Source organism: Amblyraja radiata, chromosome 18, assembly GCF_010909765.2.
Source record: "Amblyraja radiata isolate CabotCenter1 chromosome 18, sAmbRad1.1.pri, whole genome shotgun sequence".
Taxonomy (NCBI): domain Eukaryota; kingdom Metazoa; phylum Chordata; class Chondrichthyes; order Rajiformes; family Rajidae; genus Amblyraja; species Amblyraja radiata.
The window spans coordinates 31,286,024-31,301,443 of record NC_045973.1 but is presented as its reverse complement, the minus strand read 5'-3'; the positions used below and the strand labels follow the sequence as shown (position 1 = coordinate 31,301,443).

Here is a 15,420-nt window from a genome sequence, read left to right as displayed (position 1 = left end):
ATACAGGGGAAAACGGAAGGTAGGCTGTTTATTTTAATTTTAAAAAGGGCTTCTTAAGATCCCTTTATACAAAGTTTAATGTTGCGAGTAGCTAATTTTGGGCCCATTATATCCCGCAGTATTTTTCTGGGCATTTGAGGGTACAAATCTACCGCAATGTGAACGTTCTAAACCAGCGCGTTCACAGGATCCCACTAGAAAGCTGATTTAAATGGACTTTAATTTACAGCAATTAAACACTAAATTCCTTCCATTTGGCCTATAAATTAATGTAAATGAGATTTAAAAATCATGTTTTATTGTGAATTATTTGTGAATATTATTTGGACATTTAGGCTATTTAAAAATGTTAATCATTTATTAAGAAATGGATAGATGTTTAGATCTAGTAATTGAAGTCTGAAATTAGCTACAATTAGGTAACTAACTAATTATATGCTTTAATTTCAGGTCATCCAAGTAAGATTATTTTATATTTGTTTCAGAATGCTTCAATCTATGATAACTGAAAATTTCATTCAGTTCTCTTAATTATTAAGAAAGTTATGGGCTTTTGACTGTTCACGATCACAGCTTTTTTGTTATGTCCATAGAAAATCAATAGGGAACAAGATGCTAATTTCTGAGTATGAAAATGGCCATAACTTTTTAAATACTTGAGATATGAAAGTGAATTAGGTGTCAAATTAAACTTATTTTTATGCTTTATCTGATGGGATAAATTGCAGACTTGATTTTTAAAATCTCAAAATTTTGTGACATTGCTACCTTTTATATACTGGAGAAAACGGAAGGGGACTAGCCCCCAAAACAAGCATAAGCTAAAGCTGGCTGCAATACAGACCTGGCAGAGCATCACAAGAGAAGACACCCAGCAACTGGTGATGTCCATGAATCGCTGACTTCAAGTAATCATTGCATGCAATGGATATGCACCAAAATACTAAACATGACTACTTTCATTTACATGACTTTGCTGTGTCCCATACGTAAAAGTGCCCTGAAATGGGGTGACTCTGTATAAACACTGCTGTAATTTCTACATGGTGAAACCAAAATGTATAAAAATGGCCTTTATTAAAATCTGACAATGTGCACTTTAACCACATGTGATTTTTTTCTATTACAAATCTCAAATTGTGGCATACAGAGGCAAATAAATAAATGATGGGCCTTTGTCCCAAACATTATGGAGGGCACTGTAAGTGAAAAAAGCATCTACAAGAAAGGTCAAAGTTGGGTAATATGGTAAGGAGGCACAATTAAAAGCCGCACTGTATTCTTAAACATAATAGTACAAATATAGGCATGATCTGAGACATTAGATGCAAACTCTGAAAAGCTGGAATGTAATCGTCTGAGCATTTAATATTTTAGAAGAATAGATAGAAAGAAAATTAAGGTGGTGCAGTTTTGTTTATTAAAGATGAGATATTTGTGGCAGGGAGATAAAGTGGAGGGCAAGTTGCCACTGTTGGGAGAGTCCACAGGACCCCTTATACAAGCTACACTGCATGACAGTATAAATCCATGGATGATCAAAATCGAAAGAAAACCAAACAGTTGTGATGACAATATAATTATAAACAAAGATGGGAGAAATTAACAGGAATGTTACCTTGGATTCTGAATGAAAACAAACTGAAACTAAAATAAAATGTTTTTGTAGCAGGTAGACGGAAAATAATTTCACATTTCAATAATAAGCCAGGATCTGTGGTGTGGCAGAACAAGATGCACATTGTATATTATTCAGATTATGATACTGGAGCCAATTTCAATATACAAAAGATAGATAGAAACAAAGCATAAGAGAGAATTAGAGATGAATTCAAAGGAAATCATTGTAAGAAAATGATTCAGAGGAACTGACTAAAAATGGTCTACAGGACAACTTAGATGGATGTGGATGGTAGTTGATAATATGTTACAGAATTCAGTTACAAATCAGAGGTCATAAATATATAATAGCTCATCACTTTGCCAAAGAATCTCCACAAATATTTCCATTCACGTTTCAGCTGAACCTAAATGACAGACGAGTCAACTCCAATCGTCGTCTTTATTTAAGTAGACATATGTATTAAAACTAGCCACTTACAAAGTGCCAGTTTGGGCAAAAAGACTAGAAGAAACTGATGTAAAATTTACATTACAATACATACACAGCAAACTTATGCTGGTTTGGATCAGTATCTTACCTGGGGGCTGGAAACTTTTGTTCCTTTGCCACCTATATTACAATATAATATTACAAATTTTAGTATCCCAGTCACAATAGTCAAACCACAAATAAACCAGTGCTTTGCTACAAATTTAAAATGCAAGATTTCTGGGATAAGATGCAAGGTGTCATTCATGCAAAGAAATACCATTAAACCAATAAGGAAACAATACAAGTGGTTTATGACAGAACTTAAAAAAATCCAAATTAATTTGAGAAGGAACTGCAACCCTTTCCGAAAATAAACCAAACCAAAAACCCTGATGTCAAATAGCAGATGAAGAACTTCACTTAAAAATTTCCAAAGCCGTTTATTTTACAGTACAGTGACATTCATTTCTTATTCATCAGAAATCATCAGTAGATTCTGAGCCAGAGCACCACTGAACAAAGGTTAACCAACTGACATTTCTGTTCAATCTAGTCATCCAGAATTTGCGTCTAAAAAGGTGATGCCATCAGCAGGGTTCTCTTTCCTTCCTACTCCCTCGAAGGGAGCCGGTGCTGAGGATACAGAGCAGCACTGTCCAGAAACAGTTTATATGTACTTCTTGCTCAATTGGTGTCCATTTTGTCCTCATCATGTTTTCTATTCTCACCATTCTCTTCAGTAGGAGTACTCAGGGAAGCAGATGGGCTGTCAAAATGGCTGTAAGAATCTCTGCGTTGATAGAAAAGAACATAGGCTGCCTTTGTCTAGAAAAATACAAATCATAGTTAGCATGTGGTTCTTGAATATTGCATATCCTGAGACAATGACATTTGATATATCTTCAAGGTCCTTCTCAACCATTAATGGAAGTCAAGTCACTTGAGAATATGCAGAGGTTTTTTTCCCCCCGATGCTGTAAACACTGGAGGAAGGATACAAGTGTATCGATTCCACATAGTTAACAAGCTTAAAAGGTTAGGGGTTTAGAAAAGTTCCATTAGAAACTGCCATGTAAAATGAAAATAGAGCTTAACAGCCCAAACTATGCACTGGTGTTTAGTGGAACTACTTTACTTCAGCAATAATAGAGTAGGTTTTCAAATCTATACTTTGCAGTGGTCGTTTCAAATGTTACTGTGTACGGCTTGATAGTAATCATGGATAGTCTTTCTGCTGACTGGATGGCATGCAACAATAAAAGCTTTTCACTGTACCTCGTACACGCAACAATAAACTAAACTAAACTAAAAAGTTGGAAGCCAATTCTTTACCGAATTATCAGGCAAGCAATAATTAAAAAAAAAATGTATACAACTGCATTATGAAAACTCAGCAAAACAAACGTACAGAAATATACAATTGGAAGCCAATATGTAGGACAATGGATTGTGAAAGTATCTATTTCTGTACTGAAACCAGGCGATCAGTAGGCCCAGGTGTGTTTTGAGCCAGTCGGCTAGTGCATTAGTGTTCCAGTTCCTAATGGTTGTTCTGGGACCTTTGACAGAAGGCATTGATATTTTCACCTCCCTTATCTAGATTTAAGATTGACCCACGATACTTTCCAAAAGCAATTCTATGAAAAATGGGTAAGTATGTGATTAAAATGATCTCTCATGCCAACAAGGACTTAGCGGATCCACTTCCATGATGCAAAGTCTCTACCGCTCACAGTAGAGAAAGGAATATTCACAATGATCAATTCTGAGGAGCAGATTGGAGTTTGGTCATGGGATCAAACCATGTTAAGAGATTTACAGATGTGAATGGTGTAGCAGTTGAACAAGGCGGGATCAGAGCAAAGTGAATGCGGATTAATGAGGTAGGATGTGGGTGGAGGGTTACTGCAGGAGGGTATGATTCTGTGCAAAAGCTCAGTAAGCCAGCAAGCTCTTTTTGAAAATTAGGTAAGATTCACAGTAAATAATTTGAGGTGGAACTGTGGTGTTCATTGGACTAGGTGTGGGATTTGAAGTCCAGCTCAGACTAAACAGTAGGAAACAGGAAACGATGAAAATAAAAAGATTTGCACTTATATATCAACAGGCCTAAAGCCAGTGATGTACTTTTTGGTTGAATACAGGAAAATTGGCAGCCATTTTGTGCGCAGCAACATGATAAAAATCAGACATCAGACTATTTTAAAATTAAAAACAAATAAGGTTTTGAAGAATTAATTCTGATCAAGACTCCAGGGATACATACAATTCCCTATAGAATTTTGTACATGTCCACCTGACTGCAGACTCAGTTATTTCTCCACAGCTATCCCTTGAATTGTATTGAAGGATCAGCTACGATTTTTTGTGCCCAAGTCTTTGAGCCTAGAACTTCCCAACCAAAGTGCAAATGTGACTTCAGCCGGCAAAGTTTAAAAAAAAAAATGAAAGCTACTTTATATTGACTTTAAAATGTCATGAAATGCTTTCATTTAATTACTTTCTTGTTGGAATTACTGGCTAAAAGTTTATTTCACAAACTGTATGCAGAATATACTGACAACAATGAGGCAGTGAATTTATATGCCTTATATATAATTATATGCCTCTATATAATTTGCTTTATATAAACTAACCACCGGCAATCAATGTAACTTTACTAGCATTGTCATCAACTGAAGCCTATCACACATGGGGCTTGTTATGACGTTAAGGAAGAGTAATAAGTCCTTCCAGTGTGGGGGAGAAGTTATTATCACAAAGCTCGGATCAACGCATTACAAAGTATCACAAAATGTATTCACAAAATCATTAGAAACTCCAAAATGAAACCAAAAAATGCCATAAATACAGCAACTTACTACAATCTGATCTTCTGATGCTCCCGAGACACTGCTGTCATCAAAGTAATACCATTGCCCATCAATTTTATTTTTAGCATAAGCAGTATCTGTTGACAAAAAGGAGGCATGGTTATACCTCGGCTGCATGCAGTTATTAATAACCTCCTGTTTGTAGTAAACAAAAGTTTGTTACTTACAGTGACCTCCTCCCATTCCACCATAGTGGTTTGATACTGCAACAAGATCATAGGTGTAAAGACCTGCTTTGGGGTTGTAGACAAATTCTGACATGTTCAAATCCCTACAAAACCATTAAAAATATGATTTTAATATTCATGTCACAATATATATAAAATGCATTTACATAGGTTCTGCATTTACATTTTATCTGTAGATCCATGCAAGCAGTTTACTTGCCATAACTAATTTATGTTACTTTTGATGAGGTTACTTTTGTTGGTAACTGTTTATTTGTATCTCAGTACCTTCATATTTTATGAGGTAAGGAATCTAGCAAGTAACCCAATAGAAAATTTAGTAAACTGATTTAAACAGAAAATGCTGGATTTATTCAAAGGCCAGGTATCTGTGGAAAAAGTGTTTCTTTAATTTTGTTCTTCAGATTACCAGCATGTGCGATTTAATTTTTTTAAATTAGCGTTAGAAAACAGGAAAATAAAGTGATAAAGATAAATACAAAGTGGTGGAGTAATTCAGCGGGTTAGGCAGCATCTCTGGAGTAAAAGGATGGGTGATGTTTCGGGTCAGGACCTTTCTTCAGACTGAAAGTAAGAGTGGGTGGTGAAGAGCAGGATGCGAGCAAAGACCAGGACCAATCCAATCTTTGAGTTACCCCAGCACTTAATGTTTATCTTTAGTATAAACCAGCATCTGCAGCTCTTTGTTTCTCGATAAAGTGATAACATTGAAATACATTAGTGTTCAAATTGTGCAACACAATTTTACGGTTGCTAAATCTTCCTGAACTGCTGACAAAGTTTTGTATAAGCCAGCAAGTGATAAACAGAAGCAAAGCAAAATATTGAGTAAAAACAGTAGGCTGTTCTGACTAGATGAGGTAATTTTCACATTTTCCAAAACAAACATTGTTAATGTACATAACTAATTTAAAATTAAATTCTCGCAAAATTTTCCCCTCTTTGCCCCATTTCTACTTCAATACCTATTTATATTCAGTTGATTTCATGTGAACACGCATCAGAGGTTTCAAAAAGTACTTTTGTATATTTATTCAATGCAAGCCAGCCAGTTAATTCAATGTCACAGTCAAAGAGTGATACAGTATAGAAACAGGCCCTTCGGCCCAACTTGCCCACACTGGCCAACATGTCCCAGCAACCCTAGAGCCACCTGCTCGCATTTGATCCATATCCCTCAAAACCTGTCCTATCCATGTACATGTCTAACTCTCTTAAATGTTGGGATAGTTTCTGCCTCAACTACCTCCTCTGACAGCTTGTTCTATACACCCACCACCGTTTGTGAGAAAAGGTTCCCTCTCAGATTCCTATTAAACTTTTTCCCCTTCACCTTAAACCTCTCCTCTGGTCCTCGATTCCCCTACTCTGGGCAAGAGACTCTGTGCATCTACCCGATCTATTCCTCTCATGATTTCATACACCTCAATAAGATCACCCCTCATCCTCCTGTGCTCCAAGGAAGAGAGTCCCAGCCTACTCAACCTCTCCCTATAGCTCAGACCCTCTAGCCCTGGCAACATGCTTGTACAGTGCCCTACATAATGTTTGGGACAAAGACCCATCATTTATTTATTTACCTCTGTACTCCACAATTTGAGATTTGTAATAGAAAAAAAATCACATGTGGTTAAAGTGCACTGTCAGATTTTATTAAATGCCATTTTTATACATTTTGGTTTCACCATGTAGAAATTACAGCTGGGTTTATACATAGTTCCCCCCATTTCAGGGCACCATAATGTTTTGGACACATGGCTTCACAGCTGTTTGTAATTGCCTCCTTAATGCAGGTATAAGAGAGCTCTAAACACCTAGTCTTTCCTCCAGTCTTTCCATCACCTTTGGAAACTTTTATTGCTGTTTATCAACATGAGGACCAAAGTTGTCCCAATGAAAGTCAAAGAAGCCATTATAAGACTGAGAAACAAGAATAAAACTGTTTGGGATATCAGCCAAACCTTAGGCTTACCAAAATCAACTGTTTGGAATATCATTGAGAAGAAAGAGAGCACTGGTGAGCTTACTAATCGCAAAGGGACTGGCTGGCCAAGGTAGACTTCCACATCTGATGATAGAAGAATTCTCTCTAATAATAAAGTAAAACCCCCAAACTCTTGTCTGACAGATCAGCAGACAGGTGTGAATTTGTCAATGACCACTGCCCGCAGAAGACTTCATGAACAGAAATACAGAGGCTACATTGGAAGATGCAAACCACTGGTTAGCTGCAAAAATAGGATGGCCGGTTTACATATTGCTCTTTTAAGTACTTATGTGTCCCATAACAGCTGATTATTTGTCCCAAACATTATGGAGGGCACTGTATATCTTCTCTGTACCCTTTCCAGCTGGACAACACCTTCCATCCAGCATGGTGCCCAGAACTGAACACAATACTCAAAATGCAGCCTCACCAATATCTTATACAACTGCAACATGACCTCCTAACTTCTATACTCAATACCCGGACTGATGAAGGCCAATGTGCCAAATGCCTTTTTGACTACCCTTTCTACAAGCAACTGCACCTTCAAGGAACCATGCACCTGCACTCCTAGATACCTGTGCTCTACAACACTACGCAAAGCCCCACCATTCGCTGTGTAGGTCCTGCCCATGTTAGACTTACCAAAATGCAATACCTCGCATTTCTCTGGATTAAATACCACCAAGTCAATTTTCTATCCATTCAGCTATCACCCCTTGGAATCCCATGCAATCTAACCTTCCAGAGCAGCCTACCATGCGGAACCTTGTATGAAGTTTTGAACTAAATGTTCTTACCTTATAGGAAACTCTACTAAAGTGTCAAGTTTATCCCTCCAATATCTATTGTAAGAGAAACGTTTCAGATGTACCACAAGTATCTTTGGTAGAGACCACAGATCGAACTTCTTCGTGGCCTGCTGGTGTTTTTTACAGACTGGACAGTACCTGTGGAGATAACAAGATGCTTATTTTGTGAAGGATGCATTTAATTCAAAATAAATCAGCGCCCAGGAATTTAAACAACATTTCTTTCCTCCCAATTCTACTTCAGTACTTTCATCCTGTGTTAATCATTTGCCGGGATGGTTTTAGTTTTAGGGCAAGAATAGAGACCATCACACAACTATTTAAGCATGGTAGGTTGGTATGAGATCCAAATTTAATCCTGTTCTCAACCAATATTTACACTTCCACTATGAGTCACGGATGGTGATCTTGAATACATGAACTATTTTATTCCTAGTGGTACGTGTTGGTCCCTTTATTTTTTTACTCCAGCCACAGTGGAGGTTCAGTGTAGGCACAGGGGCTCAGCCTTAGTGCCAGAGACCCGGGTTTGATCTTGACTGCGGGTGCTATCTTTTTGGAGTCTGTACGTTCTCTCTGTGAACGCATGGGTTTTCTAAAGGTGCTCCGGTTTCCTCCCACATTGTAGGTTTATTAGCTTCTGTAAATAGTCCCTAGTGTGTAGCATAGAGCTGGTGCATGGGTGATAATTGGTCACCGCGGACTCAGTTGGCTGAAGGGGCTATTTCTATACTCTCTCTAACCTAAACAATTAATGGGGCAATGGCCTGGATATGCTGCCATTCACATCGGAGTCAAATCACTGCAAGAGCTTGTTTGCTATCTGATGTTGGGATGGTAGTAAAATAATTTCTATCTCTAACTTTACTGCTACAAATTTTTAGTCTGAGTCGAGTTTAGTTTATTATCACGGTACAGTAAAAAAGCTTTTGTTGCGTAATAACCAGTTGGTGGAAAGACTATATATGATTATAATCAAGCTATCCACAGTGCGCAAATGCATGATAAAGGGAATAACGTTTAGTGCAAGATAAATTCCAGTAGATCAATTAAAGATATTTTAAGGGTCTCCAATGAGGTAGATGGTAGCTCAGGATTGCTTTAGTTGGCAATCAGACTCAATTTTGGTTAAGACTTCCGAATGGGACACAGCTGATGTTTGTTAACAAAACACACTAGAAACACATTGTTATGACATAGAAACAGAACCATAGAGCACAGGAATGGGCTCTTAGGCCCACAATGTCTGTGCCAAACATGATGCCATATTAAACTAATCTCCTTTGCCTGTACGTGATCCATTTCCCTCCATTCCCATGTGCCTATCTAAAAGCCTCTTAAACACCACTATGGTATCTGTCTCCACCACCATCCCAGGCAACGCATTCCAGGCACTCACCACTTAACAAAAAACTTGTCCTGCATATTTCCTTTAAACTTCCCCCATCTGACCTTCAAACTATGCCATCTAATATTTGACATTTTCACCCTGGAAAACAAGGTCCCAAGTCTTAACTCAACTTCAGACGCTCCAGAGAAAATCCAAATTTGCTTAACCTCTTCTGCATCCTCTTCAAAGCCTCAACATCTTTCCTGTATTGGGCTGAACAGCACTGCACACAATAGTCCAAATGTGGCCTCACCAAACTCCTATAAATCTACATCATGACTTCCTGTCTTAAATTCAATGCCCTGATCAACGAAGGCAAGCACACCATGCACGTTTTTCATGCTCTACTTGCGTAGCCACTTTTAGTGAGCTTCGGATTTGGACTCCAAGATACCTCTAATTGTAATTTATACTAACTCCAACCATCCTACTAAACTCAACAAGCCAAAATGTCAATAAAAATGTTTTGCATTCAAAACATCCAAGATTAATGGACAATGGTCTCTTACTTTCCAAATTAAAATCCTCGATTTCCATCTTAAAAATCTTTGCAATGCTTTGCGTTTAGTGTATATTGATTTGGAATTTACAAAAGGTGCCATAAGCATTATATTTGAGAATATTTTTTGAAAGTACAATTTCAAATGAATATTACTTCTAAAGAAACCTGACAGAGATGCATTTTCTGATTCAGAGTTAAAATTTAAAAAAAAGAGATAGGTTTTTCATCATTGGGGCATCGAGACAAATGCAGTGACTGAATGATGAGATGGACACAAGGAGTCCAACGATCTACTCTTGGTTCTGATCTACATGAAAGAGCATTTCAGTATTGGTCATTGTTAATTTGGCAATAACTGGTAATCTCACACAGAAGCCACCAGATGGCAGGCAAATACAAACACAAAGATGTCACACTGATATTACTGAGGGTGGATAATATGGCCGAGGCTTGATTGGCCTGAGTAGAATGAACTTTTTATTCATCTTTTTAACAACATGGGGAAAATAAACTTGCATCAGCATTCTCCACCTGAATGCATGGAAAATTAAGATGGTAAAAGGCTAATGTCGCTTAATTGGGCAATCATAAAGATATAAGGTGCAAAGATTGAAAGATATAGCAACAAGAAATAACAATCTAAAATCACATTAAAGCATTCTGCATACAGTACATTTATATACACATAGCTCAATAGAAAAATAGCTAATTATGATAGTCAATATTGATTCTTGACAACTTGGTTGGACAAAACGCTTTCACAGCAGTTATTTAAAATATGCTTGGATAGGTACATGGATAAGAAAGGTTCAGTGGGATATGGGCCAAAAATGGGCAAATGGGATTAGCTTGGATGGAACTAGCTTGGTTGACATGGACAAGTGGACCAATGGGCCTGTTTCTGTGCTATGTGATTCTACTTGCATTTTGACAAGCTTCAATCCACTTGAACTCAGGTTTAAACCTGTCTATCCCAGTAGCTGAAAGGTCAAAGCCCCAGAGCAAACAGGAGGAAAACAAGGAGAGGCGATGGGGGTAGGATTAAAGAAAATGTAGCTATACAAACCAAAGATCATGTTCTCCCAATACTTCCATTGTTATAAACAATTCTATACAATCTCTTAAGGCAACCGAGCTTCTCTTCTTCTGAGGCTGTGACATACTTTCATGCTTGTCGTATGCCTGGAAAAAGAATCATTCATATTTCACCACACATTGCACAAGTGTGCCACGTATTATTGTGCAATTTACTTCCCACATGAAGATGAACACAGCACAAAGGCAGAACCATTTTTAACAGTTAAGAGTCATCTTATTTAATTATTGAAAAGATACACCAAAAATCATACCTATATATTTAGATTTTTTTTCTCCAATACCTCAACAATATTAAAATCTATAAGTGACAGAAGCCTTGAAACAGTTTACCATACATGTTAAATATATTAGAACATAAAATAATCAGGACTGGTAATTAAGGGATCCAAATGCTATGATTGTTATGGTCAACATTAAAACTGACTCAATTGCACTAATGTCTGTTAACTTTGGCTATAAAATAGTGACAGCATTTCATCAATACCTCAGTTTGCCTTTCTTAATATCTTTAAAATATATTGTAATTCTCAGAAAGTGTAACTGCCAATTATTTTTACAGTCCATATACATTTTCTCACCACTCTAAAGATTCTGTACCACCGGGTATCTCCTCTCTCTAATAAATAGACACTCAGTGATTGATTGCATTGGTGATCTAAATTTACAAGATAAAATCTAGTTACCTCAGCTTCTTGATCATCATAATACATCTTTTTGATTTCAGGATCCCAGTCTACAGCAATTGTGGAATGTGCTGAAAGAAGAACAATAAACATGGTCATGAGTCACACCAAGAGAATCTTAAATTCTGCTGATTGAGTTGGTTTTGATTAATGTTGTATGTAAAACTTAATTGATTATAGGCATTAAAGTATCTGGAGTAATTTAGCAGATTGCAACTACTTTGCATTGCTACATATGGAACTTTAAATGTACCAAATATAACTACAGTCGGATGGAGTTTACAGATGAGACTATTTTGCATGTGCTGATGAGTCATTTTAAATACTCAATTTTCACCACATATACAGTGGATATGTTTTCTGAAGGACAGAACAGTGGTGCAGCTAGTGAAGCCGCAATTTCACAACACCAGAGATTCAATTCAACCAAGCAGAGTTTACACATTTTCTTTATGACATTGTGCCTTTCTCCTGGGAACTCCAGTTTCCTGCTGCACAACATAGATATGGTAGGTTAATTAGGTAGGTAAATTGATCCCCATATATAGGCGAGCGGCAGAATCTGGGGTGGCGCAAATTTGGGGAGAATAAGAGAGATCAATGTGGGATTATTGCACATGGGTGGTTGATGGTCGGCACGAACTCGGTGGACCGAAGAACCTGTCTCCATGCTGTATCTTTATGACTCTACGCATTGGAATGGGAGGTGATGGAAGGAGAGAATTAGAATTTACAATATTATTAAATGTGGCGACTCTCATGGATAACTAACATGAAATGTATTGATGAGCACATTTCACAGCATGACTTTTGTGCATTACTACAGTGGTTATATTATGGCACAAGGTATATTTCAAGGCTGGATTAGTACAATCGAACATCGTCTATAATATTTGGATTTTCAGCAAGTTCATAAAAAGATATAAAGCCTTCAAATATTATTTTACAACACATGCAAATTAACTGCAGTAAGCCAATTGGCTTTTTAAGCATGCTGCCATTTTATGTAAAAGGTCTGAAGATGGGTCCCGACCCAAAAAAGTCACCTGTCCATTTTCTCCAGAGATGCTGCCTGACCCGCTGAGTTACTCCAGGCCCATTCTTTGGAAAGTGAACCAAAATGCCACACACGTGACCAGATGTCATCACAAAGTGATACATTAAAAAATAAATCCTGTAAGAGATTAATCTTATTCATTGCTTTTTTCCTACCTGCAGAACTATAATGCATGTCTGCTAAAGATATGAGCATTCTAGTTTTTTTTAAATCCAGAGTTTGTACAATGTTACCGTGTGGTGTCACACACGTATTTGGCCTCTGACCCAAAACATTGTCAGCAAAACATAAAAAATTCACAATAAACCAAAAAAAAAAGAATCATATTTTGTAATGCTTTCAGAATTAGAAGATATGTATTCCACAATTTGTCATCTTTTTGGTCACATACACGACTAAGAATGGGCCTCCAGCATTTTGTGTCCAACTTTAGTATACACCAGCATTTGCAGTCCATTTTTATCTTTTATATGTTCTATATGATTTATAATTAAATCAGCACATGAGCGTTTTATATGCTCATGTGCTAATTTAATTATAGTCTCAACTCTACATTCCCTTCCACCTGTAGTAACTTCTCACCCATGCTAATCAAATATCTTTCAGCTTTTGCCTTAGAAATACTCAGAGGCTCTGCTGCAATGGGTCTGACCACAACATCCAATGAAGAAGGGTTTCGGCCCGAAAGGTTTCCTATTTCCTTCGCTCCATAGATGCTGCTGCACCCGCTAAGTTTCTCCAGCATTCTTGTGTACCTTCGATTTTCCAGCATCTGCAGTTCCTTCTTAAACAAAAATCCAATGAATCATGGCTGCATAGTGAGTAATATCTTCCTGAGGAAATTAATGAATCGGGAAAGTGTCCAGTAGTATTAACAATGTACCTTATTCTATGGTTTCCATATTTTTTCTTTAGTAGTAAAACTGTGGGACTTACAGCTTAACTTGAGAAAGGTTCCATCTTCTGTAATAGAGCTGAAATCTGAGGTACCATAGGCATTTACCAAGTTGAAGGTGAATAGTTTCTTTCTATAGTTCTGTGTATTTTCTTTGGTGGTGCGCTTGGTAGGCCCATTTTCCATTTTATCATTCTCATCAGCTGCAGAGCTGTCAGACTGACTGTTCTCTGGTTCCGAGCCAGGTTCCTCATTATCTCCCATTGCATTTTGAAGATCCATCTCCTCCTCACCTAAAGGATGCAAAACAAAATTACCTGGCTGATGTAATTATGACTAAAATACTAGTTATTCAAATAAAGTCGCTATTACTGGAGGGGCATAGATCACTTGCAGGTAGAGATTAGTTTAACATGACATCATGGTCAGCACAGACATTGTGAGCTTAAGGGCCTGTTCCTGTGTTGTACTGTTCCATGTGTAGGAAGGAACTGTAGATGCTGGTTTAAACTGAAGATAAGCACAAAATGTTGTCTCTATTGTAGATTAGATAGCTGAGAGGATTTATGAAAGGGAAATATTGTTTGACAAACTACCCGAGTATTTCTTTTTGATGAAACCAGAAGATTAGATAAAAGGGAACTAGTGGATGTGCTACAGTTAGATTTGCTGATGGCCTTTGATTAAAAGTACCACATAAGTAGTCAGTATACAGAAATAAATTAATGGGACTGAAAACTGGTTTTCAGACAGGAAACGGTAGGAACAAATGGGTCCTTTGCAGGTGGCATGCCATGACAAATGGAGAACTGCAAGGAATTAGTGCTCGAGTCACAGCTGGCCACATCATGCATCAATGCTTTGCACGAAGGAACCAAAAATAAAATTTCTCAGTTTGTTGATGACAAAATAGAGTGGAATTGAGAATTAAGAAGAATGAAAAAGAATTTTGAAACAAGTAGGCTGGCATGGTCAAGGTCAAGTAGTTTATTCTCTACATTGGTTTGGTTACTAACTCAAATGTGCCATGGATGGGAGTTACATCCTCCAGGATTTGGCCAGTTTGATCTGGGGCCGCGCAGTGGTACTGTTGCTGCTTTACAGCGCAAGAGATCTGGGTTTGATCCAAACTATGGGTGCTGTCTGAACGGAGTTGATATGTTCTCCCTGTGACTGTGTGGGTTTTCTCTACATGCTCTGCTTTCCTTTCCATACTCCAAAGACCTGCAAGTTTGTAGGTTAATTGACCTCAGTAAAATTGTAAATTGTCTCTAGTGTGTAGGATAGTGCTTGTGTACGGAGGTGATCGCTGGTTGGTGCGGGGTGGGCTGAAGGGCCTGTGAAGGCAGGTACAGGATACTGAGTAATAATAATAATAATGGATGGGATTTATATAGCGCCTTTCTAATACTCAAGGCGCTTTACATCGCATTATTCATTCACTCCTCAGTCACTCGGTGGTGGTAAGCTACTTCTGTAGCCACAGCTGCCCTGGGGCAGACTGACGGAAGCGTGGCTGCCATTCTGCGCCTACGGCCCCTCCGACCACCACCAATCACTCACACACATTCACAGGCAAAGGTGGGTGAAGTGTCTTGCCCAAGGACACAACGACAGTATGCACTCCAAGCGGGATTCGAACCGGCTACCTTCCGGTCGCCAGCCGAACACTTAGCCCATTGTGCCATCTGTCGTCCTAAGGTAGGTACAGTAGGTACAGGATACTGAGTTGGATGATCAGCCATGATCATATTGAATGGCGGTGCAGGCTCGAAGGGCCGAATGGCCTACTCCTGCACCTATGTTCTATGTTTCTACGTTTCCACGTTGTATCTCTAAA

At 38.0% G+C, this 15,420-nt stretch overlaps 1 protein-coding gene across 2 annotated transcripts in view; it reads right to left on the bottom strand.

Moving 5' to 3' along the window:
- Positions 1–2,043: 2,043 nt before the first annotated feature.
- Positions 2,044–15,420, bottom strand: part of usp4 (ubiquitin specific peptidase 4) — a 78,774-nt gene continuing 65,397 nt past the window's right edge. For both annotated transcript variants that reach the window (XM_033037045.1, XM_033037046.1), the window contains 7 exons: positions 13,622–13,873; positions 11,629–11,699; positions 10,914–11,029; positions 7,944–8,093; positions 5,136–5,239; positions 4,957–5,045; positions 2,044–2,920 (listed from right to left, as the gene is read on the bottom strand). In XM_033037045.1, coding sequence (XP_032892936.1) covers positions 2,780–2,920; positions 4,957–5,045; positions 5,136–5,239; positions 7,944–8,093; positions 10,914–11,029; positions 11,629–11,699; positions 13,622–13,873 — 923 coding nt within the window. In that variant the 3' untranslated portion in view covers positions 2,044–2,779. The remainder of the gene's footprint in view (positions 2,921–4,956; positions 5,046–5,135; positions 5,240–7,943; positions 8,094–10,913; positions 11,030–11,628; positions 11,700–13,621; positions 13,874–15,420) is intronic.